Raw genomic sequence first — 25,788 nt, forward strand, 5'->3', positions numbered from 1 at the left:
CATTAGTGGATAATCAGAGATAAATACCTGGATGTCCTGCTGAGATAGGCTGCTATGCCTTTCCTGACTCTGACCACACTTTCCTTCCCCGAGCAGCTGTGAAGTATCGGGCTGACATTTAATGGATATTGTCTGACCCGATTTCATCTCTGATGGGATTTATCAGTGCCATTAAGAGGCAGCTCCAGCGCCCTGGAACACCCCAGGATCGGCAGGGTGCACACCCTGACAGACACAGGGAAGTTCCCATCATTTCCCTGCTGCCACCCTGAGGATCCCGAGGCTGGGAACACCCGGCTGCAGAGCAAACACAGCACCCAGCAGTGCCTGACAGCTGATAAGAGACCTGATGAATCTGCTCTGGCCACTGGTACAGCTTGCTATCGGGTGTAGGACACAGTGTAAATATTGAAAATCTGCCAGCGTCTGGGACTTGCTGGGCAGCAGAGATGAGGCAGAGGTAAAATCTCTGAAATCCAGGCCTGGTGCACACACGGTGCTCAGACACTCCCAGCACCGGCTCATTTACCTTTCTGCTCCTCGCTGAAATATCCGAATTAACCTTCAAGTCAGAAATCCCTGATCGAGACACGTCCCGTGTCAAAAGTCACAAGGACGGACCTGAGGGAAAGTGCCTGAGCGCTTTTCCATTCTCATGTCAGTGCAAACATCTGCTGTGAGCCAGCGCTGAGCCAGCCCTGCTGTGCCCCGGGGCTGTCTCCGCCTGCATTCCCTTCTCCCACTGCTCTCTGGAGCCTCCTGCAGTAAAACACTTCCCAAACTCCCATCTCCCAATCTCTGTGCACTATCCCCACCTAGGGAGCTGGTGTCTGACACAGGAGAAATGGTTCCAGCATGGCTCAGAGCTGAGAGCTCCAGCAAGTTTAGTGCTTTTATGGGAAAAGAATTAATCATCCAGGGCATTTCTTTCCGATTCCCTTAGGCTTCTTAGTGTCTGAAGTGATTAATTAATGATTAAGAGACTGGAAAGACACACACTTGAACTAATGCTGTGAGAAGCAGAACAAACGAAGTGACAGAGGCACAAAGAGCTGCACAACAGCTTCACAAAAAAAGATAACTTGAGGTTTTCTTCCCAATGCAAAAATGCATTCTGAAAATGCCTCTGAAAGCCACTGCATAAAACAATCTTTGAGTCTTGAGTTTAAAAAGATCCAAAAGAGTTTAGAAGTGAATGATACATACAATTTTCTTTTCAGCTGAAATTGCTAGAAGGGATATCAAATACCTGGTCCAGAGAACCAGACAATCACTAACAACAGAAATAATACACAGCTTGTTACAGACAAAATTTTCCAGATCAGAATCTTCTGCCTGTTCAGGAAAAGCATTTGATAATAATCAAGCAGAGGCAGAGACACACTCATAACTTGATTATTCACATGATAATTCCTGAGAGCTGTGGAAGGGAACAGAAAACAAGAGCAGCTGCTTCTCTCTAGACAGAAGTTATTGTACCCAAGCTACTTTGTGTTTAACCGTGTTCTGCTTTACTGCAACCGAGCTGCAACACCTGATCACCTCAGCTTAAAGAGCAAAAAAAAAACTTCTTTAGGTCTCCAGGTTCCGAAGCAAAACAGGGAAATAGTTGGTTTTGTGAAGCTGCACATTTCTGTGCAAAATCCTCTTTCCCATGCATGCCACTAACAGCAACACTAATGTCTGGGACTGGATTAAAATGGAAAGTTTGTATTTGTAAGTGTGCTGAAAGCAGATACAAATCCTGAGCACTAAATACGTCATAGAGCTATTTTAAAAATGGTTTGGTTCCCACCAGAATTCTGTAAAACACCCAAGCTACAACAAAAAGTTATTTTATCTGAATATGGGATGGGGGAAAGCACTGGCTCAGTGTGGGTCAGCAGATGAAGCTGCTGCTCCTTGTCCCACAGGAAGGTCCTGAGCCCTTCCCTGGCACAGCAGCTCAGGGGCTCTGCTGCCCACACCACCAACACTGGATGTGGCTGCAGCACTCCCCAAATTCTATAAATCATATCAAAACCTGCACTGGAACACATCAGGCAGCTTTTAGCCAGAGCTGACAGCGATTCCCCCTGGTAACATTATCAGAGCCATGAACCTGGGTTGCAGAGTGCTCCCATCCTTGCTTTGGTGACGAAAGGAACAAATTCACAACGTGTTGGATTTGTGCCTGTAAAATCCAAGTTCAACTAGCAGCAGCAGTAGCATTTCTGCTTTGTCACCCTTTTGACGTTCAGAAGCAGCCAAAGATTGATGGCTGGTTCAATTTCCCCACTGTTTTCCCCATGGCACTGGAATTTCATGCAGCCAGAGAAAGCGTCCACTCTGCCAAGAGCCGGAGTCATTCCTCTGGGGACACTGCAGGTACTCAGCTCTCACTGAAACTCAGCTGAACTCTCGAATAACCACTGGAAAATCTCTCCCTGCCTTTAAACATGTAACATTTCAGACGCTCACCATCCGCCCATGTGACTAACGAGGTGTAACTAAAATCCCCAGCCTGTGTTCACACTGAATTCCAGTGAAATCCATGGAGCTGGGTTTCCCAGCACTGCAGCCAGGCTGGTGATGGCACAGGTGAGCACTGACACCCTGGGCTGGTGCCTGAGCACAGATCAGCTCCCATTATCCGCTCTGCAGATGGACACAGCTCAAGCAGAGCCTGAAACCACAGAGAGCCCTGGGCAGGGAGGAGGCGATGCCAGCAGCACCCATCCCACGGAGAAGATGTAAAACGGGGCTGACTTCTGCTTCTCTCTGCTCCTGCACAGGCTAAGCTTCCATCTCCCACCTCTCCCTGGTAGAAACTATGGAATAATCTGTCTCCTGGCCAAGAGAAACCAGTTGCAATAGCCTGTGAGAGACCCGTTCCTCAGTACTCAGGTTTCGCTTCATTTTTCCAGACGGATGTTATAAGGTACTCTGTAAAACAGTTTGAGAAACCCAAAGGAGGAGAGGCATTTAAGGAACCCCCACCCCCTCTGACTCCAGAGCAGGACACTCTGAGCTGAGCCATGCTCTATTCCCACAAAGGAAATAAAGGAATTTTTTATAATTTTTTTGCCGATAAACTTGCATCATGCAGAGCTGGTAGTGGAAAATGGAAATTGTAATGATCAGTAAGAAAAATAAGAGGCTTAAGGGGAAACAATGCTAGTATCATCCTTGTTAGCAAAGTTGGATTTTTTACATCCAAGAGCAAATAACATTCAAAGCAGTTTTATTCCAAGAGGGATCTACTTACTAATGAGGCCTCCTTGAAACAAGTCATCCCCATAACTTTTTTTTTTAAACACTCTTCCTAGGAAACATTTTAAATATGTTTTCAGTGTCTACATTTTTTTAATTTCTATTCAAACAGAGCGTTCAAACATTCTTCCCCCAGGCAAAGAACAAAACAAACAAGCCCCCACTGTTCCCATCACCACTCGCACCGGGCTTGCGGGGGCTCCGGCGGGACGGGAGCGGCAGCGATCCCGCGGAGCCCGGCACAGCCTGGCAGAGGATGCTGCAGGAAACGCCCCGGGACAGAACCCGGGACAGAACCCGGGACAGGATCCGGGACCCGGGACAGAACCCGGGACAGGATCCGGGACAGAACCCGGGACAGAACCCGGGACAGGATCCGGGACAGAACCCGGGACAGGACCCGGGACAGGACCCGGGACAGGATCCGGGACAGGATCCGGGACAGGATCCGGGACAGAACCCGGGACAGGATCCGGGACAGAACCCGGGACAGGACCCTCCCTCCGTCCCTCCGAGTCCCCGTTCCCTCCGGCCGGCAGTGCGGAGAGGAGCCGGGGAAAGCCCCGCAGCCGCTCCCGGCCCTACCTGGTGCTGGCACTCGCTGGCAGAGGCAGCTGCGGGGCCGGGCCGGGCAGGGCAGGGCCGGGCAGAGCAGAGCTGGGCCGGGCAGAGCTGGGCAGGGCAGGGCCGGGCAGAGCCGGGCAGCCCCAGGGGCGGGACCCGCGGCTCCCCCGCCTCCCTGGGCGCGGCTGCGGGACCTCGGGGAGCGGGAGCCCGGCACGGCTCGGCTGGGCACGGCTCCACCGAGCACTGGGCACTGTTGAGCTGGCACACGTAGCCGCAGCGGTGAGAGGTACCCGTGGGGCACCAGACACCGCTGTGGCGGCAGGACCAGCCCGGCCCCTCGGCCACCCACGTGTTCCTGCACGGCCATGCCTGTCCTGCCCTCCGTCTGCCACATCTTCAATTCCAGATGATGTTTTAATGTCTTGTTACATGACTTCCATTGCTTGTTTCTGTAATTTTCATGCGGTTATTGGTGTGCCCACAGCACAGCACACGTACAGTCAGACTGTAGTACAGTCTCCCGTGGATGGCTGTCACTCATCAAACATCACTGCAGGATTCACTGAGGGAACTGAGGGATGTCCCCATAACCCATCCCGTGGGCTGGGAGCTGTCAGTGTCCGTGCTGATCCCCAGAGAGGGAGCAGCACTGCAGTGACCTCTTCCTTCCTGCCACCTATTTATAGTCACCCTGTCCCTGGGCCAGCGCTCCAGGCCATTGCCTGTGGGTGCACAGATAAGTGCACACACAGGTCTGAGCCACCCAAAGCCCAGTTTTGATGTACAGCTACAACCACAGAACATCCTCCTTGCAACAGTGAGCGCCCCGGGGCACTGTGTGAGTACAGATCTGGGGAACAAATTGGGATGACATGGTAATAAGTTATAATTGTTGGTTAGATAACCCATTTAAGCTCCTAAGAAGTTTGGTGTAACAATAAACTACTTGAATATTGTTAAGCACACACACAAAGACATGGACCTTGTGGCTCATGTGCTTGGGAATATCACACAGAGCATACTCATCCCTCCCGTGGTTGTTGTGTTTGAAGTTTGAGAAAGGAACATGATCCTTAAGAGCAATTTACCAGGAAGCATTTTCAGTGAAACATCATATGTAATAACACCATGACAGCGAGTCACACATCTCCAAGGGCACTCACAAACAAGAGGAATTTCTAACTTACGTTTTTCATAGAGTTTTTCCTCGACACTCCCAGTGAGTTGTGGTAAATCTAAGACAGGCAGGCCACAGACAGCTGCTGTTTTTCTTCTGCTCTCTCCATCATGTAATCAGAGAACTGTTTTGTGTTCTTGAGAGGAGCACTGTACCGAGACAGTGCCACCCTGCAATGGGTTCTCACAAAAACACTTTCTATGCCACCAACAATGCCTCCACTTGCTGCTGGAATTGTGTGGAACAATGATATGGTTATTGATAAAGCCAGTGGTGGGTACTTCTCCTCTGTCATGGCTGTAACTGAAGAAGATTTTTGTTATGCTTTTGTGTATGAGAACATGATTAAGCAGAATATTTTAGGTAGGCTAAAAACCATCTGCCATTTCAATTCTGAAGTCTGGGAGAACTGTGCATAACCAGGGCAGGAGCAAAGCTTTCATTAAATCAGGAATATCCTTTACAGAGACACTGACACTGCACAATCACACAGATTCTGTTTCCATAACTCATCGATGTTCTGCATCATGTTCATATCCTATCATGCATTTGTAATATCATTATACAGCTAAACCAAAAATTCTTCACCTGTCCATCAAATATGATTAACGTAAAATTACTTGGCCTTTTAAAAACACTGTGTTCCATTACTTTAAGTACTGTTAAACTGTAATGTTTCCATGGAAATTTTAGGTCCCCATTTCTGCTATTCAGCTGGAAATGCAGCTACAGTTGTGCTGTTGAGGGCAGAAAAGTGACTTTGGCAATCTGAACCATTTGAGTGAGTTCCTTTTCAAGAAGCAGCCTCTCAGTGCAGAGAGTGAGATGTGGAACCACACAGGTTCAGAGCAGAACCAAGACAGTCTCTTGATGTCAGGAGCCTCAGAAACGGCTGTGATTGATGAGAAGGGTGGAAAGGTTTTTAGGGAGCTTTGTGCTGTGCACTGCAAAGTCCTTCAGCAAGGAAACAGCCTGAAGTGGGGCACAAACCCCTGCAGGTTGCTGTTTCAGCTCCAGAGGTTGCTTTCTGTCCAGAAGCAGCTCTGTGTGGATCAAATCTTGCCTTGTGCAAGATGATTGACTCACAAAGTCTTTCACCACTGTCAGGATCTGGTCTCTGGGCATGTTGTCATGTCAGCCAGGAAACCACAGCCCTTATATGTCTTTGAAAAGCAGATGCTGGTATTTTGCAGGCATTTCTGTTGCTACAATTTGGTTTTGTGCTAAAATACAAGCTACTTACTGAGGACACATCAAAGGATGAATACTTGAGGATTATGCTCAAGGCATCAGAGTTGAAACATGATCTCCAAAATAAGTCAAATAAAGTCAGTAAAACTCAGATTTATATTTAGTCAGGATAGAAGGAGTCATGGTGAGCACTCACCCCATCAAGTGGGCTCATTGCTATATGTATTTAGAGTATTCCTCAATATTAATGTTGAAATTCCTGTGGAAAGGGATACACTTCCATTCCATGGTGCCATTCCCACAAAATATTGACGGAGAGAATCCAGCTGAGCTGCATCTGCTGACACCAGAATTACCATTGGCCCAAAGGTTCTTCTATCATTAATCAGTTTAATTTGAAGCTTTGAGACTGTACAAGTGCCAATGGGCTTGGGCAGCCTATTTTACATGAGATGAAGGAACTAAAAAGATAAAGAAGGAACTAAAAAGAAAACTTGACCACAGGAACATTTCTACAGACACCACAAAACTGAAATGGTAAGAGATGAAAGGAGAACTGGGCAACACAAAAAATAAAATACAAGTAAAGACCAGTTAGTCATCTGTGACCAACCCAGTGTTACGTGATCAATTCCCACAGAAGTGGATTTCAAACTAGTTCCTGAAAAATCCCGTCTCTCTTCTGTCTCTGTCTAGAGAAACTTGAGCAAAGCCAGAAGATGAAGTTGGGGTTCAGGGGAAGAAGACAGACGGGCAAGCCTGACTTTTGCTACCTTTGACTGACTCTTTGTGGCCTGGCAGTTTAAATTCTGATAGTCTGGCCTGCTTACTGCTGGTCTCAGGGAAAACAGTGTTAAAGATAAAAAATTCCATTCAATCCCATGCTCTTCATGAATGCTGATGTGTAATTTAATCATATTTAGATTTATTTTCTTACAAGAATACATTCTGAAGAAGGAAGCAGATACTATAAATCACTCTGTGTAATTTATTTGCAAAGAAGAAAATCCTCAAGCCTTCTATCAACTGCATTAACTCAGAGTCTTTACTTTTCCTGGGGTTTGTGGTACAGAAATAAACCCAAGAGTAAGGCTCATGTGACCAGAAGATTTGGAAAACTTTTTCTCTTGACAGAGACCTAAGAAAGAGACACATGGAAAAGGCTTTTCAAGAGTGGACTGACCCAGCAGAAATCCACAGGGAAGGGTGGGACGATAGAGGAGGATTCCATCCCTGGCAATTTGGTATTGTTACCAATTTAGTGGGTTTTAATTACTGTCGTTAGGTTCTGTCCAGATGTTCACAATGAATGGGCTGAAGTCAGCCTTTTCTCAATAACTGTTGTTGAAAAACTGCTGCAGGCTTTCAAGTGCTCACAAGAAAAAAGAATCAAAGAAATGCAGATGCTGTTACTTGATCCTTCTCGCTCACAGCTTTTGTGAACTTTAAACTTCGTAGCAATATTTGAGCAGAGCGTATAAAACAACTCAAAACCAGGAGTTTTGAAGCAAATCTGTATTGCCTTTTACATCCTCTCAGAAAGGAAGGCAGTTTTATGTAAAATATATTTGGGAATTTCAGTTAAAAAGCTGAATCTTACTCACATTTAGGTAATGGCTTTTAATTTTGTTGCAGGTAAGAAACAAAAGTAACTCTATCCCAAAACTGCTTCTCGTGACTGTTCACAATTCAAATTCCTCACAAGCCAGACTCCAGATTAAAGTGATTTCCAGAGCTGTTGAGTAATCCTGGAGATGTCTCCATGGGCACTGGAGGGGGAAGTGCCACCCTGGGAGTGTGACTGGAGATGTGCAGTGGGGAAAACCTCACGGGGAGCCCGAGGAGCCTGTGCCTGCCTGGGGGAAAGGGCTGCTTGGAATTTCCACTGGAAATGAAGCTGCAGCTCCAATCAGCCACTCCCACCCTTGGCAGGCTGTGCACCCATTGCCCTTTCCATGGGTAACAGCAATAATTACCTGGCACAAATTCCACCTCGGAAAAACAGAGAAGCTCACCCTGCCTGACTCTTACCAACACTGGACCACAGACAGAAAAGTCCTCAGTGTATTTTTGTGTGTGATATTTGAACAATTCTGGATTTTAAAACCTCTCATTACAATGTCTGTGTTAATAGAATAATATTTGGGGCAATCCCAGGGAAGTGTATTTTTTCAAGTCAGTAAACCAGACTGCAAGTGTGTCACCACAGTCAGGTCATTTTCCGTTTGAAGACTCCCTCTCGTGGAAATCATTCTCACTGGCTTGTTTTGACCTATTTTTCTAGTAAAAGTCACTCCATATAAGGTCTTGCAAAACTTGAAAAGGATTCTGTTGCACGGTGTTACCTGTTTTGAAGTTTGAACCCTGACAATAACTGTCAGGAGTCCTACATCTGTACTACATTGCCAGCAGATTTTCTATTTTTCTATTGAATCTTTGCTTTCTATCACTCAGAGATTTACTTATTTACTATGTAGATAAGGGGGAAAAAAATTCAATTGTTTTTCATCAGTGCTTTTCACTCTGTGAGGTTTCTGCCCAGATAACAGGGAGTGTTATCTACCATGCAGTTTCTTCCTGATAGAGTTTGAGCAATAATTAGGGGGTGGCTGATTCATGGAAAGCAGAGGATTCCCTGGGTGTTGCTGCACTAAAGAAATGGAATTAGTAATGCCACAGTAATGGAGATGGAAAACGCCCGTTCTGGAAAAATATTTCCATAGAAATGTTATGGCAGTGGGGAAGCTGCAATTTGAACCTTGGGCACTGACATGTAACAGAATCTGATGCTTTTCATAATGTGTGAGACTGAAATAAAATCTTTATTGGGGAAATTTATTGATACAATTTTACATTTCCCGAACCACCGATTTATTTTTTGAATCCCGTGAGCTGTGAGATTTGGGCAGCATGTTATGGTTTTAGGTTTCTAATATCGCATGCCACAAGTGTTTAAAAAGCCGATTTAAAATAATCAAAGCCCAAATGAACAACTTAGAGCATGTCACGGGACACGGCAAAGCACCGGATGATGTTACTGGAAACTGATGGGGAGCTCTGGAGCCCCTCAGAGGCGCTGGACACTGTGCTACAGCCCCGACCTGCACCGTGCCGGGCTGCTCCTGTTCGCGCCATTTCCTGGCGAGCTGGTGCTTCCGGCCGGGTCACTGCCACTTTTCCAGGAGGAAAAACGCGGAAATCCGGGATTTTCCGGGATGCCGGAGGCCGCGCTCCGCCCTGAGGCGCCGCTTCTCCGCCTGAGGGCGCGCGCGCTCCCGCGCTGCCCCGCGCGCGGCCCCGCCCCGGCCCCGCCCTCCGCGCGCGCGCCCCCGCCCCGCCCGCCCCCCCCCGGCCCCGCCCCTCGCGCCGGCGGGGTGGGCGGGACCTCGCCTGGCAGCGGCCGCCGTGATTGGCTGCGCCGCGGCGCCCTCGCGCCCACTCTTTGTGCGGCCCCGGCGCCCGTCGAGAGTGGGAGGGGAAACCCCGTGCGAGGGGCGCCGCCATCTTGGCTGCGGGGGTGATGGGGGCGCAGCGGAGCCGCGTCTGAGGCAGCGGAGCGAGCCCGGAGCGAGCCGAGCCACAGAGCCCGCGGGGCACCGGGCACCGCCCGCACAGCCGCGCTGCACAGCTCCCTGAGCCCCGGGCACAGGTACGGGGGGCCCGGCACGGGCGCCCGCTTGGCCTGCAGCGCCAAGCGCCGCGCCGGGGCTCCGCCGGGCCGGGCGGGGCGGGCGGGGCCCGGTGAGCGGAGCTCCGGCCCGGTGGCGCCCCGCGCCGCGGCTCGGCGGGCCCGCAGGGCGCCGTGCGGCCCCGAGGGCGCTCCGGGCGGGCCCCGGGACCGGCGGGGAGGGGAAGGGGCGGCCGGGCCAAGCGGGGTGAGGCTGCGGGCAGGACTAGGCCGCTTCGCTCTGTGTCACCGCCGCCCCCCACTGCTCCTCTGCACTGCACAGTCGGCAACGCCACCAGCAAACACCCGGCCACAGGCGATATTTTTATATATGTGTTTCTATATCTCCCCCTTACGAGCTGTTGCAGTTGCACGTAGGGTGTGTATTATGTGTATATTGTACCGTATATGTGGCCGATGTGCAGCGTTATCTCTACTTTTAATTGTTACATTGACCTGTGCCGTCATGAACTTTGACAGAAAAATGGCTTTGAGGGTTGAGGGAAAAGCCACTTCCTATCTGAGAAAGCAGCGAAAGTATTCTGTACTGATTTTTTCTGTCGAAGCTTATTTACGCTAAACAGAGTGGAATTCCTTTCTTTCTCTTAATTGTTTATTGCCAGTTTGCAGCAAGCTAAGTATCTACAACATCTACTGGTAGCTCTGTCTTGAATTGGAGTTGTGCTCAATTATCCTTGCACTTAAAGCCAGGCAAAGGTGGGTGTCTGTGCTGGAGTGGCCCTGGCGGTGGCTCTGGAGGTTACTCGGTGTGGCTTTTGCTTTGAAGAAGGGTAGATCTATGTTGGGATGTTTTTCAGAGGTAACAGAGCCCCTTAGTGAACAGGAGTCACCCAGGTTGGCTGTATCCTAAACCACATCAAACCCTAAACCACCACATCTTTTACAGGAGCCAGATGTTATCCTGTGGAATAGGAATGTATTAGCTGGGATTGATTCCTGTCATGGTTTGGATTGGACTGAGGGGCCCTTGTGCTTGGGCATTACTCGGGAATGGGAAGAAAATATGAACCTTGGGGAATTTAATTACTAAATGTCACAATTTAATATGGTTTAGAAAGGAATTTGCTAGCTTCCTGTAGGGAATTGAAAATGTCATAAATCTGAGTGGAAGGAAGAAGTTCCTCTTTTCCTTTTTCATTTTATGAAGAACCAAAAAAAAAAAAAAAAAGAGGAGCTCTTATGAAGGATAGCAGTTTGGAAACAAACCTGTTCTACTGGAGGTACTGGGATGTAAAATGTAAATAACAGTTTAAAATCACCTGCTCACTCCTGGGCATCTAATGAAACCTGCTTAAAATTAGTTCTCATTTTGTTGTATCTTCCTGAAACAGGAGGTAGATCTTAGTTAATATTTACCTAAAGTGTCTGTAACTTTTGTTTTCCAAGGTGATGACTCCAGAGTGTTCTGATTTGTTGGAATGACAGAAAACTTTTTTTTGTTTGTTTTTGTGTATACTGTCCCAAACTATGAGCAGACAAGTGCTACAGGTTGGAGTGCTCTGTAGGAAGAGGAGAGTAGGATAAATGAGGAAATAGAGGTGGATAAAGGATGGCTGAGAGGAGGGACATGGCAGAAGGTGCTCGAGCTGGTGAGGACAGGTAGGCAGTGATTAGTTCAGCTCTGCAGCTGGGGTGTGGTCAGGGAGAATTGAGGTGTGCACATATAAATGCAGGAAGTTCAGGAAGCAAATTGGAGTAAGTTAATGAAGCAGGATGTGAAACCAGTAGAAGGATAACCAGGACAACGTGGGTGTGACTGGAGAGCATGAGGAGAGTCAGAAAGTGAAGGCAGTGTGATACATACGTTTGATTTAAAAAGAAAAAACTAAGTTCTCCTGGAGGAAGGAGAAATGAAGGCCTGTGAAGCCTTTAGAAAAACCCCCTAGGCCTCAGCTGGGTTAAGGGGTTTTACATAATTAGGGAATATATCCAATGCATTTCTTCAAGAACAGCCTGGAAAGGGATCTGCAGGGCTGCAGTCTAAGCCCCAGAGCCTGCAAGGCCTCGTGTGCTGTCAGGGAAAGAGTAACAAGGTGGGAACAGCGAGGAAATGCAAAGTGATCCTGGACAACAGCTCACAGAGGCTGCTGGGTGATCAGTGATCAGCTCAGCCAAATTTCCTGTCTTGTGCTGATTGGATGCTTTGGTGAAATCCAAGTGGGGGAAGCCAGGCAGGATGACTCTGGAAGAGCTGAGGGATGAGTAAGGAACTGGCCAGCAACAAGTGATGTTGTCAGACAGGTGTGAAGGCTGCAGCAGGCTCTGAGACTCCTCAGGGATCAGGCTCAGCAGGGCTTTGTAAAGCCAAGCCTGCAAAAATGAATAAATAAGCAGAGCAGGGTGGCTGCAGAGCATCATCTTAAAGAGGGCCGAGATGTTGATGTGGTTTAGGAAGACCTGAATGTCCTTGGTGTGTGAAAGCCAGAGAAGCACAGTGGAATTTAATTGTAGCAGACCTCATAGCTTGCTGTGGACATGACACCTATGGGAATTCAGTGCTTGGGTGAATGAATTGATAACTGAGCTGTTATTACCTTCAGTGTGCTGTGATCTTACAGGTGACCATAATTGAAGCACTCACACACTGCTTCTAGTAGCCTGCTGAAGTAAAGTACCAGTTGAACCACATTGTTCTGTGTGCTTGACAAAAGTCCTTATAAGGGGAAAAGTGCAATTATGAAATGAAACAATTCTATCTCTCTCCAGCTCCTCCCCCTTATCAATCATAATGTTGTCTGTTAATTAACATCCAAGTAAATCTACAGCATCTACTGTGAGAGCTTTTCCTGCTGCACATCCTTGGAGAATGATGCACAGAACACCTGGCTGCCCAGAGGGACTACAAAATACCTTTCACTGCAGAGTAACTAACCAGTGTTTCCCTGGCTGCAGAGTGCTGTGGTCTGCAGGGAACCAGTAACGACTGGGAAGGGCTGAGTTTGAAGGTGGTAGTTTTTTCCCAGGTCTCATCCCTGCGCATGGAGCATCCATCAGCTGCAGATATGAACCACAGCAGTGTCTAATAAACCCTCTGCATGCAGGTTCTGGTCTCCTTTCACAGCACACCTGCTTCTTGTTGAGCATAAAGATATTAAATTTCTCAATGCAAATGATATCCAGTGAAGAGTTAAAACTGTGTCCTTGAGCTGGAAGGAGCTGCACAGGTCTTGCAAAGGCTGGTATGAATCTGATATTTGCAGTTACATTATTGTGATAAATAATGTTACAGCAGTGTGCCCAGAACAGTCTTATCTCAGGGAGTACAGATGTAGCTGATAGTTGAAATACACCTTCAGTGAGATTTCTAAGTATCTGTGTAGTGCTTGTTTACTAGAGGAGGAGATGCAGATGTACTGATGTCTCGTTAAGGTGATCTTTAACTATATATATATATATATAAAAAAAAAGCCTCTAAGGAAGAAGTTGATATATGGGAAATGGATTTGGCAACACTGCTATGAAATTTCCAGTCCTAAGGTAATACAGAAATAAATTGTGTAGGCTTTGAAATGAGCATAAATCTGTGCTTAGTGAGATCCTCTGGCCAGTGGCCATCCTGCAATAATGCTCTGCGCTCCAGGGCACCCTTACCTGGGAGAAGGGAGCCAAAACTGAGCTGGCAGACTTTTCCTGGAAGAAGGATGGCAGGTAGGCCAAGCTCCCAGACTAAACTTCTGCTTTCTGTTAATAGTAAACTCATGGCTGATTAACTTTGATGTCGTGCACAATGCCAGCAGTGGCTGAGGCTGAGCTGTGGATATTTATGTGCAACTTTCTCAGCCCTGCAGCTCTTGCTCTCCCAAGAGGAAGCCCCATCCCCCGTATTGGAATTATTGAGATTCACGTGTCTGGAACAGAGAGGGTGGAGGCAGAACTTGAGTTCCTACAGATGGGTAATGGCTATCAACACATCAACCCCTTGCATTGACATGTAGCTGATAGTTTAGAATTTACTGACCCCTGTTGTGCCCTGTTCTTGTCTGGACTTCCTTCTTTCGTCTGCAGTAAATGCTGAGGTGGTCAGTTTTCCAAGGCTGAATTCTCAGCAGGGTTTCTGTTTTTAGTTGGTTGCATTTTTTTTTTTTCTCCTTCAGCACAGAGTCCTTGTGGAATATCACTTGTATTCCAAGATCTGAGTACAGTTTGAATTCCTGCTAATCCTTATTAGAATTTGAGTGTTTAAAAGTTTATTATTTGATTGTTTTAGTTTTGCTTGGGTTTTTATTTGATTTTTTTATTTAAAGGAGTCATCTGTTCTCTAGAAAAGATTCCTGACCTTTACTAATGGTTTGGAGTATTTCAGAATCTTTTCTGTAAAGTGACCCTTGGAATAAATGTAATACCAGTATTTTTTTTGTATTGAAATAGCATAGTTAAGACTCTTTTACTTAGAAGGCATAATGAAAATGGACATATCTCAACAGGCAGAAACAGTCTGACAAATAAACAGAGCTGTATATTCAGCAATGGAGATCTAGTTGAGATTCACTTCAAATTCAGTTTGTGACAGAGACTGCACTGAGTTCCCAGTTTGTCCATACTTTTAAAAAAAAGTCTTCCTCACTTTCCAGACTTGGATGCATTTCCCTCCTGGTTGGAACAGTGGAGCAGTACAACGTTGTTTACCACACAATGGTATCCTAAAGTCATGTGCTCAGGAACATAAAACTTCCCCGGGTTGGGGAGTAGTTGGCATTCCTTGGCCTCTTAGTCTTGGGACGAAGAGAGGGCACGCAGGCTTCTGCAAATTTCATAGTCACAGAAGTGGTTGGTTCCCTGTATTGGAGTTCATGGTGCTGGTTGGTTTGGTTGGGGTTTTTAACAGCAGAAGTTACTGGATATTTCCATCCTCAGAATGCACAGATCTTTGGTGCATATTGGTGCTCTTGGTATCTTGTAGCTGTAACACTTAGCTGTTATTTTGTTGAAAACAGGGCAGCTCCTGCTTTCCTCCTGAAGTACTTGCGTGTATAAATCAGTTTTCTCAAGCTTTCTCTTTATACTTCCAGTTACCTGATAGACCCCCAGTTTAGCCCTGTGTGCCGTCCCGTGGAGCTGAGCTGTGAGCATGGTGCCCCTCTGCCCAGAAAGGAGGTGGCAGGTGAAGTGTCCTGCAGGAACACGTGTTTTGTGTGCCCATTTTACTGTGCTGGGACATGCTGGGGAAGAAAAAGAACATAATGTGTGAAGATGTTCAGGAAACTCGAAGGACTGGATGTTTCCACAGTGACACATTCATTTGGAACTCAATATGGAGCAGTGACTTGTCTTTATTTACTGCTGTTGAAAATAACCCATGCACGTGTTGAAGCTGATACTGTAACTCTGGAATCTTCCAGGAAATAAGGCAATAAATCTGCTGGCTTGCTTGGTGAATTAGTGTCCAAAATTGTCACTTTATTTCCTATCTTGGAATAAAGTTGGCTTAGTAAAACAGTGTGTGTCTCTGTAAGAGCTAGCAGAGGTGCTTTGTGTACTGCTTGGGATAGAAGGACCGAGTGTTTCCATCTCCTGAGCCGGGTGTGGAGGGAAGATGAGGTGCAGAGCAGCGCCTGGCACTCAGTAAACCCTTCTTAACTGCTCTGGGAGTTGTTCCCCTCCGAGGTCTAGATAAGCATGTTTGCCTCCAGTCTCAGCACTGGGAAGTGCAGGCTGCTGGCTCTGTGCTGGGAACGAGATTTGTTCACCTTCCTTATGACTGCAGTTCACTGAGAGGGATTAATTGTGGTTCAAGGAACAGTACTTTGCTTTTGAGAAAGTCCCAGGCCTGTAAGCTTTCCTCTGTTTGTATTTCTTTCCAGTATTGGTTTCATTTGTCATGTGAATGACACATGACCTAATGAAAATCTTTCAGGCTCCAGCAGTGTTCCCTGTAAGGAGTACCATGTGTTTGTAATGGCTGGCTATCTGCCCTGCAGGAGCAGGAAGGGAAGTGCTGAATTCCTGCTAGAAATTTTCCACTTGCTTAACTGATCATTGGATCCAGTTTAACTTAAAGCCTGGGACAAAAGCAGGCGTTTCCCATCTTTAATGTTACCTGGCAACATCTGGCCCTTACAGATGTGTAATCCTGGCTAACTGACATGTTAGGTAGTAAGTCAGCTTTCACTCCTTGCAGATTTAAACAGCAGAAGCCAGTTCTAATTCCCTCCACATTTAGGAAAATTCTGGAATGGTAGAAGTACTTTGACTGCCTTTTAAATAAGAGAAAATGCTCAACAGCCTTGCTGTAACACTGCTGTGCTGACAAAGCCACAGAGATGTTAACCAACTTCCTGAACATCTGATTTGTGTCTTGCACTGCTTTTCCAACATGGACAAGCAGCACCCCAGGCCCCAGTTAAGGCTACTACAGCATTCTTTTAAATCTTAGCTGTTTGCTGCAAGCTGCACTGCTTCCTTTGTTGCTGTTGCAAGTCTCAGAAGTGTGAGGTAATAGTTCCAACTTGCTGGTTTTGTTAAATCTCGTCAGATTTTATGCTGGAGTCAGATTTTATTTTCAGTTCATACATCAGCTCTTTGGCGGGTGAGTGCTGGTCTGGCAGTGACTGTGCAGAGCAAGGAAGGACTGAGCTTTTCAACAGCTTTAAGTCTTTCTGGATAAAATTGATTATCATTGCTATCCTGGAGTGTGTTTCTACTTGGAGGCCTTACTGACAGGGGCTCAGAGCAAACAATGTGGGAACTTTGCTGGCTGGCTGTGCCAATAATTCAGTGACTGTGGGGAACTACACAAATTTAAACTGAATGAAAGGGTAGTTGGGAGAGAGAGGAAGAGGAAGGTGTTTTTTTGTTTATATGAGCTAAACTGGATAAATTGTGTCGCCTTGAGGGAACAAGTATCAGTTCTGACATGTTCTGTTTTTTATTTTAGTGCCACAATGGCAACTGCACCTTACAACTATTCCTACATCTTTAAGTACATCATTATTGGTAAGTACCAGTGGGCTCACACCTGTGTATGTTCTGGGTGGATACATGAGAAGCCTGTGGTTGTTTCAGTATGTGCTTGTCCTACCTCAGTCCCCACAGGTCACCACACTTCTCTACAGCTTTAGCATTTACTGGAGCCTTTTGCATCATTAACATCAAAGCTTTTAGAATTTATGTTGAAGGCACAAGTGCTGATTGGAAACCATTGCATAGGCTCATAAACCTCTCCCAGGCTGTATTTTTGTGTTTAAATGTTGCTTTTAGCTGCAGCTTCCTTGGCTGCTTAGTCAGGGATTGCATTTATTGCTGTCCTGGAAGAACTGGTCTTGCTGTTAATTGTTTAATTGTTAATGACCTTGTGTAGGTGTAAATGATCTGCAGTGTTATTGTGCAGGTTTGTAAGTCAGGCTGCTGTGACAGCCTCAGCCTCTGGAAAAGTTGCTTCTTAAAAGATTTTGCTGTGTCTCACCCTTGGTATTGTGCAAGAGGATCAGTGGAAGTGAAGCAATTTCTTGAGATGTTCTGGATGGTTGTCAGTATTTTTGATGTTCTTACACAGTAAGACAGGAGCAAACACCAAGTATATTTTACATTTCAGTTTCTTTGGCTGTACTTTTTATAACCTTGTGAAATGCAATTATAAAATTAGTAATACAAATTAACTTATTTCCTGAGTGTTCTGCTCTTGCTTGCAAGCTGTACCTGTAACCAAAGCTTTAGTGGCAAAGTTGATAAATTCAAGGATAGAACACTGCCCATCTGACCTGAGAAATGAATGTCTGTAGCATTTGTTGTGTGGGAGGAAGAAAATGTGCTTGTTGCAACAATGATTTAACTATTCTCTTTGTAACAGGGGACATGGGTGTAGGAAAGTCCTGTTTGCTTCATCAATTCACAGAAAAGAAGTGTGAGTATTTCAGTTCATAATGTTTATTCTAAATGGCATTTTCATCCCTTTTCCCTGCCTGTTTCCATCATGCATGAGCTCAGTTTGCTGTGTCTTACTCTGTATGAATTTGGATTGTACTGGGTCACATTTTTGGTTTGACTTTAGCAGATGCAGAAACAAATATTGATGTAGTTACGGCAAAACCTTCTCCAGCCAATTCCACGTGTGAGGAGTGGGAGGACTGGATCTGATTTTATAGCTTTTCTGTGGATTTTGATATGGACAAAGAGAAATTTCTTGTCTGAACTTTCAATATTGGTGTAGCTTGATCACAAGCAGTTGGAGATTTTAGGTCTGTTAAAGAGTTCAAAAGGAAAAAAAAAAAAAAGGAATAATTTTTTTTTGAGTCCTTGTTTGCAGCCTTAAGTGGCCCTTCAAGACACTTGGCCTGCCCTGGGTGATGGTGTTTAGGGCTTCCTGCAGTCACTCTCAGCTGAAACATTTTCTCATGTATGGAATTAGCTTCAGGTCTTCCTAGTGTGTGTTGCGTTGGGGTTTGCAGCAGCTGTTACCTCACTCACTGAGTAAGTCTGGAGGTATTTCTCAGTACAGCCATCACCATGTGCTGCTTGAGATGTGGTAACAAGTGGGTAGGAGCTGCAGTTAAAATATTTGTTTTCCAGTAGAAATAGGAATTTCTGACGGTTGTTTTTAATGAAAATGCAGTATCAGCTAGTTATTTAAATACCATTTTGCACATGGTCGAATTGTCCATGAGGAGAATGTTCTGTCAGCACCAAGCCAAAGCAGTACAACCAAACTAACATGTCAAGCACCTCTGCTGTGAGACTGCCCCTAACTCTAGGTAGCCTCATGTAGGTAGGTCCTCATGTCTGTATTTTCTTGATCTTCCTCAAAAATGAGCTTATTAACATGAGTTTATCATAACCAGAAAGATGCCTTTTTGGATTTGATTTGGTGTGCTTGCAGCTACTTATGAAACTGGCATTTTCTTGGACAGTCATGCTATTGCCCTGTCTGAACCAGCCTGTTCCTGAAGATGTGACAGACTTTTTAACTGTATCTTTCTCGGTAATTCCCTAAAAATGATCTTTTCCTACTGCATTAAAATTGTTAACCTTCTGCAAGGATAGACTGGAAATCAGCTGACTTGGTACCTACTGCTATGTATGGCCAAAGAGCAGCAGAGAAGGCAAGGAATTTTATAACTGTTCTTAAAACTAACAGCAGCTCAGGAAACTCAGCATTTTATTTCTGGTTAAGTGATGCAGTTTGGCAACTGTAGCTGTAAAAATGCTTTTTCAGAGACTGAAAATCTAGTAAAGATAACTGAAAACTTGGGGTAGTCATATTTTTGCAGCAAGGAAAAATATCCTTGTCCTAGGAAGATCTGATCTTTGCTCTTATTTTTCATGACAGTTATGGCAGACTGTCCCCACACAATTGGTGTTGAATTTGGCACAAGAATAATTGAAGTTAGCGGCCAAAAAATTAAACTACAGATTTGGGATACAGCAGGACAAGAGAGATTCAGGGCTGTCACACGAAGCTACTACAGAGGAGCAGCAGGAGCTCTCATGGTCTACGACATCACCAGGTAAGGGCAGCAGAGCTCTGGGAGTTTGGTGAGCACTGTCTGCTCTGTCCCGTGGCTCAGAGGCTGTGTGTGTGTCTGGATGAGCAGCATCCTTGTGTGATGCACCTTACCCAGATACCCCAGGGTTTAAAGAGCTGCACATGAGACACGGGGAATGATGAGAGTGGCTTTTCTAGGAAAATATCACTGCTGATGAGCCTGAGGGGTTTGCATTTCAGGCTGTGACTGCCTGTGTTGAAGTTGTTTTGAAGAACTGGCTTTGTCCTTAGAATCTGGTCTTCAGCACGTGGATGCTGCTGCTGTGGAGGCAGTGGCAGTGCTGCTCACAGGGCAGGGGTGTCCTCAGTGGGCCCAGCCCCGAGCGCGGCTGTGCCGCAGTGAACGTGCGGAACTGCCCGTGGTGTGTGGGGAGAGAGCCTGGCCTCAGCCTGACCCTGGGCCTCTTCCCCAGCAGCCTGGCACTGCACAGGAGCCATCCTGCCTTCCTCTAGGGGCTGACAACGAAAGGTGCTGCTCAAACAATAATGCATCAGATGCAAATTGAAATGCTTTTGCTTGCACACGTCTCTCATCTTTCTCTGGGGCTGTTCTTGACATCCTTGAGGCCCCTCTTTGTTTTTTCCCACATATGTAGGTGTATTTTGTTTGTGTAAATCTCGAGTAAAACATGACCTTCTGCAGTTTGCTACTGAAGTGCTGCACTGTGTTCTGGAATAGCATTTGACAGGAAACCCTTTAATGTGTTCCGTACAAAACAGCACCAGCGTTGTGCGTGTGCAGAGCTGTGTGCTAGCAGTGGGAGTTGGTCTGGCTTTCCACTGGCAGTGTAAGACCTGCTCCAAGGGTTTAAAGTTGACTTGAATTTGTGGTCTGGGTCCACACTGCTGCTGCTTTGTCTGTCTTGACGTGGGGAGAACAACAGGGATGATGGATGTTGCTGTTTTTGGATGTTGACTGTGCTGTTGGCACCTAAATATTTTATAAAAGAGTAAAGGTGTCCTCTCTTGATTCTTTGCAGAAGAAGTACATATAATCACTTAAGCAGCTGGCTGACAGATGCAAGGAACCTCACCAATCCAAATACTGTAAGTTGGACTTCATTTAGCTTAAAAGCAAGATTGTTTCTCCCTGAGTGAGTGGTGGGAGGCTCAGGCCAAAGCACTGCAGTGGTCTCTGCAAGAGCTGCCTGTGTTTTCTGCACTGCTCCTGCCCCCACCTGCAGAGTGCAGTGATTCATTTCCCTACTGCAGCTGGAGCAAAAGGCCTTCCTCTAAAAGTTTAAAGCTTTGGAAAGTGACAGCTGGAGATGCTATTCCTGCTTTCCCAGAGTAGGGAATGTTAGGGCACAGTTCTGGAGGAGCATGGCTTCTGTAGATAATCTGCTCTGCATATTTCCCTTTGGTTTTTTAAAAAGTCTCATTAACAATGAAGGTGGCAGTGAAAAGGCCCCTGAGCTTTTTCCCAGTCTAACTTATTTTTCTCTCCAAACCCAGGTGATAATCCTCATAGGAAACAAAGCAGACCTGGAAGCACAGAGGGATGTTACATATGAAGAAGCCAAACAATTTGCTGAAGAAAATGGTGCGTTTTTTTTCTCTTGGGCTGGTACTTTCCTACAAGATAGTGGTGTTAGTGTGAATCCTCAGCACTAATAGCTGTAAGCTTACACTTCCAGAGTCATGGAATTGTGTGTACAAACTCCTGCTGTGCCTCAGGCAGTCTGGTAACTGGGTAGTTCTAGAAATTGGCTTGTGTTGATGCCTTAACATAGTCACAAAAGCTTGTTTAGTACTAAAATAGTGTCTTGCATGTAATGGGAAGGTCGTAATGTGTCTGACTTTGGGCTCTTTGAGGTGTGTAGTGCACTGACTGTTAAACCTCTGTCTCTGAACAGGTTTATTGTTCCTTGAAGCAAGTGCAAAAACGTAAGTGACTTTTGGCTGCGGTAATGTTCAGATTGGTCTGTTTGCTGTGACTTGAAAGTAACTTGGAACTGAGGCCTCTGGCTGCATTTCAGGCAAAGACTGGTTGAATTCAAATGAACTGATTTGGATTTCAGGCCTTATTTGAGTGTGGAATGTGTTCAGTGTGTAAAGGGTTCCTTTCCCTGGGTGTTTAGAGCTGCAGGTTTGGTCTGTGGGCAATGACCAGCACCTCCAGTAAGTGAAGAATTGCTGTGCCATGCTTGGGGCTGGCTGTGTCACTGGGGAACAGATCTCCAGGGCCACCAGGAAATGGGGCTCCCACTGGCACATGTCAGAACAGAACTTTGTAACAAAAACAGGCTTTGATCCATAGTGCTCGCTTGTCTTTAAGCCACTCTCAGAACTATCCTGTACACATGGCTCAATGCCTTGGCTTATTTTTGCTCCTCAGTGCTTTGGCACGTATTCCTTATTCCTGAAATAAGGCTGGTCCTGATCTGGGTGTAGTGGCCAGAGAGGGAATTGCCCTGTCCCGGGGCTGTTGGGCTGAAGAGGACGGGGCAGTGCCTGCCCAGCTCCCTCCAGAAGCAGCACTGCAGCCCCAGTAACTCCTGCTGCTCTCTTGCAGTGGAGAGAACGTGGAGGACGCGTTCCTGGAGGCTGCCAAGAAAATCTACCAGAACATCCAAGACGGAAGCCTGGACCTGAACGCGGCCGAGTCGGGCGTACAGCACAAACCGTCAGCCCCGCAGGGGGGGCGGCTAACGAGCGAACCCCAGCCCCAGAGAGAAGGCTGTGGCTGCTAGTGACCCCTCCGTGGCTCCTCCTGACCCCTCACCTCTGGCTCTAGGGAGTGGTGCTTTTGACCGCTTCCCCATCTTCTGTACATCTTACTGGGTTTAATTAAAACTCTGAGACAAGTTTAACACAGTACTAAACTGCTAAACAACTTTAGATGTAATCAGGTTATCAAAGGCAAGTAGAGTAATAAAACCTCTCCTGCATGGTAAATCTAGAAGTTTTTTTTTTTCCTTGATTGTCCTTGTGATAGTGTCACCGATACATAATTTAAACTGAGCACTGATGCTGGACTCCTGATTTTACACTTTCGCAGGGCTTTGTCTTGTATGGTTTATTTTATGGTTCTTTGGCCTTTCTTCCCCACCTCTAACTGTTCGAGCTGTCAGTAGTAAAGGATAAGTTTTTGCTGTGAAATGACTTCCGATGGTAGCGAGGGGCTCTGTAATGATGTGCTTTTGTTGGAAGAATTCCCTGTGGGATGTGCTGGGGTCGGGGTGGCGCAGGGAAGCGATCTGTTCATTCTTGTGCTCAATAGCTTTACGTCATTTTTTTTGCCACTTTTATCCTTTACCTTTGTTAACAGAACGTAAATATGTATAAAATTTGAAGGAACTGAGCTAACAGTTAAATACATCCTGTGTATATGATTTTAATGAAGAAAATGATGCCTGGCATTAGAGCAGTGTGTAAGAACCCCCCGTTTGTACAGTCTGAGCTCTCGGTGCCCCCGTGGCAGCACAGCCCAGCTGGGGCTGCAGTTGCTGGGTGTCACTCGTGGGATCCCCACGGTGCTGGGGACAGACATTAACACTAGTGGGGTGTGGCTCTCATCCTGCACTGTGCAATGCTCCCCTCTGCACTCAGCAGTGCTCTACCTGCTTCTCTTTGGCATTCTCGGGCTTCAGCCATGGCCGGGCTCTTGCACACCTCCCGCTTTTGTACCTTTAACTTTGGGACTGGGCAGAGGCTGAACTGGACAGTTGGAACAACGTGTGCTCTCTAGGGATTTTTAACTACTCTTGTATTTTTTAACAGAGCTGTGTGAGGGGTTTTTTAAAGGGTTTTGCTTCAAGCCTTCAAGTACATCCTTCTGGTGTGTGAGGGGGTGTCACGTGGTGACCCTGCCTGTGGGGGTGTTGCTGCACTAATGTGGGGTTTTACTGTGGCTCCTTGTGCAGCTTCACTTGGGAAACATCACAAGGTTTAAAAATAGAAGGGGGTAAGTGCTTAACCACAATCCAGTGTCCCACTTCAGGCTTACTGCAGCGTTTCAAATACAAAGTAGTCTGAAAATCCCACTCTAGACACTAAAACTCTACGATGTTGAGACTTGTAAGTAAGTGGTACCAGAGTATTGTACAGTCAATGTTAAATAAAAGCCAAAACTGGAATGTGCAGACAGTAGGATTTGGGTAACTCGTGTGCTGTCCCTTTGTTTGTCTGGTTAGTCCTTTTTTAACTCCTGTTCCTCAGTAGATGGGTATGTTCAAGATCTCCAGCTCCTGCATCCTGCTTAACCCAAGGCTGCACCAGGGTTTGCCCAGGGACCACGACCTGCTGCTGATGTGAAGTCAGTGTTGTAATGACTACAGCTTGTTGAGGTGCAATACCTGTACTCCCAGAGTAAGTTACAGTAGGTCTTATTGTTTCTGTCACAGAAAGGATCTGTTTGGACTGCTGTACTCCTCATTTGATGTAACAATGCTATTAATCTAAATATTTGTAAATAAAGTACCTGTATCTAGATAAACCTCCCTTCTGTGTGTTACTTGCTCTGGCCCTCTGAGGGTGGGACCTCTGAGGGGGGGAGAGCTCCTTGGAGTGCTGGGATTTGTGCTCAGCCTTCATCCTGGGCCTTATTTGGGATAAACTTCACAGGGGTTCCCAGAGGAAGCTGCCAGTGGTTTCCAGAGCTGCTCTCGGGGAAGCAGGGGTTGGTGGTGTTTGTTCCCAGTGAACTCTGACAATGGCTGGGTGACACTGCATAGAAACATGCTATCTTTATTGAGGATAAGAAAGGGCAAGACTGAGGCCAAAGCCCATCCCTGGGAAAGGGTGGGGAGGGCTGGGACAATCCCTGCACAGCCACTGGCCTGTGTTGGCCTGTGCCTTATCCTGCTAAAGGATCTATAAAGTGGCTTTTCCTGTACTAAGTAGGGAGTAAGTTGATTGTTATTTTGTTAAGCCATTGTCTGTATCCACCTGGCTCAGACAAGTGATGCTGCCGAGCCCTGGGAGAGGCAGAGGTGCTCACCCAGCAGCCAGGAAGAGGAACAAGGACAGAAATGCCAGTGTTGGACACATTCCTGTAAGGAGGAGCCCCAGCACTCAGAGCACTGTCAGTGTCCAGGGCTGTGCCAGTATCAGTGTCTTCAGTATCCTCCTTTGAACGAAAAGAATCTGCAACTGCCCCCAGATAAAAGCATCAATCCACAAAAGTTTATTTTAAGGAAGTATCTAAAATAATTGTTATTTAAAACTGCATTTGGCAACAGATCAGGCCTTGTAACAAAGGTTTCTTTAAAGTGGAAACTTGCCACTAGCTGAACACTTAAATAGGAGGTTGGTTTGGACATGTTTAAATACACATTTAAAATATTTTTTTAAAAAACAAACCAACTTATATATAAAAACTTGTTGTCAATTGTACAAAACCTTCACAGTACAGGCCTTGCAGCAGCTGTTTGTGAGTGGTGGCATTTCAGACAAGGCTCACCCAGTGAGGTAGCAGAACTCTTCAGAGGTGGCACCTGAGGGCCCCTGTCCAAGCTGTGGATGTGCTTTGGGCTTTGCTTTTCAAGTGAAGCCACTTTTCAAGTAACATTTGTACCTTAAACCTTTACAAAAGAACACTTTTGTACCAGGCTGGGGTGGAACCAGCTGTCCCAGAGGTTCAGCCATGGGGCTGAACAGTTCAACCAGGAAAGTTCCTGAAAGACCAGGGATGGCAACAATTTCTGCAGCAGTAACTCCATGTCCAGGAGAGCTCCCAGCACCTCTCACCCAGACTCTGCTGCACAACACACAAACCTAAAGCAGGACTGACACCAGCCCCAGGAATGCTGTCACTGGGAAAGGACAGAGTGGTCTGTGAAGCCACAGCTGCCCCATGGTCCCGCAGCCTTCCAGCCTCGTGTCTCTGGGAGGTTGGAACTGGCCTGAAGCCACATCTCACCTCTGGCCTTCAGCGAGAGATCCCTTGGGAACTGGAATGCAGCACTGCCGATCCCAATGTGCTTCCTGGGCTGCTGGGGACCTGCAAAAACCCCCCAAACCACTGTGAGGAGAGCTCAGCCTTTCCAAAGACATCAGCTACTGCCAGAGCAGGGGTAAGGTGTGATCACCACCTTCAGAAACCCCTGCCCAGCCTTGGAGAGAGGCAGCACGGGGCTGTAACAACTCCTAGCAAGAGAAGAATCATTAAAACCCCCTAAATCAGAATTCTGCTCTGCAGCAGAGCATTACCTGAGCTTTTGTTACATTCAGAGCACTGTGAAGAGATTCCAGGCTGGGGCTGCTGGGCAGGAAGAGGGAATCTGAAGCAGGGCTGCTGACCAGGTCATCCAGCACCTGGAGCTGGCACTGGAGGCTGTGCAGGCTCCCAGCCGTCTGCCGCTTGCCCTGCAGCAGCACATCCGCCTGCTTGGCCAGGCAGCGCCGCAGCTGCGCCTGCAACACACGGGGAGGGTCACACCAGGCATTGGCAACGCTCTGTAAAGTCAGCCCTAAAGGCTGGAAGGTTGAGTC

The 25,788-nt window shown here is 46.7% G+C and overlaps 2 protein-coding genes across 8 annotated transcripts in view; one reads left to right on the plus strand and one right to left on the minus strand.

Moving 5' to 3' along the window:
* The first annotated feature begins 9,655 nt into the window (after positions 1-9,655).
* Positions 9,656-23,791, plus strand: RAB14 (RAB14, member RAS oncogene family). Its single transcript, XM_005529187.2, has 8 exons — positions 9,656-9,836; positions 16,750-16,808; positions 17,662-17,715; positions 19,138-19,315; positions 20,334-20,400; positions 20,809-20,896; positions 21,210-21,240; positions 21,869-23,791. The coding sequence occupies exons 2-8, from the start codon at positions 16,757-16,759 to the stop codon at positions 22,044-22,046; spliced, it is 648 nt and encodes a 215-aa protein (XP_005529244.1). The 5' UTR covers positions 9,656-9,836; positions 16,750-16,756; the 3' UTR covers positions 22,047-23,791.
* Positions 14,078-25,788, minus strand: part of CNTRL (centriolin) — a 37,762-nt gene continuing 26,051 nt past the window's right edge. For 6 of the 7 annotated variants that reach the window (XM_088065914.1, XM_014258056.2, XM_088065913.1 and 3 more), the window contains 2 exons: positions 25,507-25,710; positions 24,459-25,297 (listed from right to left, as the gene is read on the minus strand). In XM_088065914.1, the coding sequence (XP_087922040.1) occupies positions 25,226-25,297; positions 25,507-25,710 (276 nt within the window). In that variant the 3' untranslated portion in view covers positions 24,459-25,225. Of the gene's footprint in view, positions 15,035-24,458; positions 25,298-25,506; positions 25,711-25,788 lie in introns of those variants that run through there. The other variant, XM_088065915.1, reaches the window with a different exon arrangement.

Source organism: Pseudopodoces humilis, chromosome 22, assembly GCF_049639895.1.
Source record: "Pseudopodoces humilis isolate 2021_Gansu_Grassland_sample_001 chromosome 22, ASM4963989v1, whole genome shotgun sequence".
NCBI classification, from domain to species: domain Eukaryota; kingdom Metazoa; phylum Chordata; class Aves; order Passeriformes; family Paridae; genus Pseudopodoces; species Pseudopodoces humilis.

What these genes read in the sequence shown, in the direction of transcription:
- RAB14 (XM_005529187.2), top strand. Translation starts at nt 16,757, where the DNA reads ATGGCAACTGCACCTTACAACTATTCCTACATCTTTAAGTACATCATT. An exon ending in TCAATTCACAGAAAAGAAGT is followed by an intron (nt 17,716 to 19,137) that starts GTGAGTATTTCA and finishes TTTTCATGACAG; the next exon opens with TTATGGCAGACTGTCCCCAC. An exon ending in ACAATTTGCTGAAGAAAATG is followed by an intron (nt 20,897 to 21,209) that starts GTGCGTTTTTTT and finishes GTCTCTGAACAG; the next exon opens with GTTTATTGTTCCTTGAAGCA.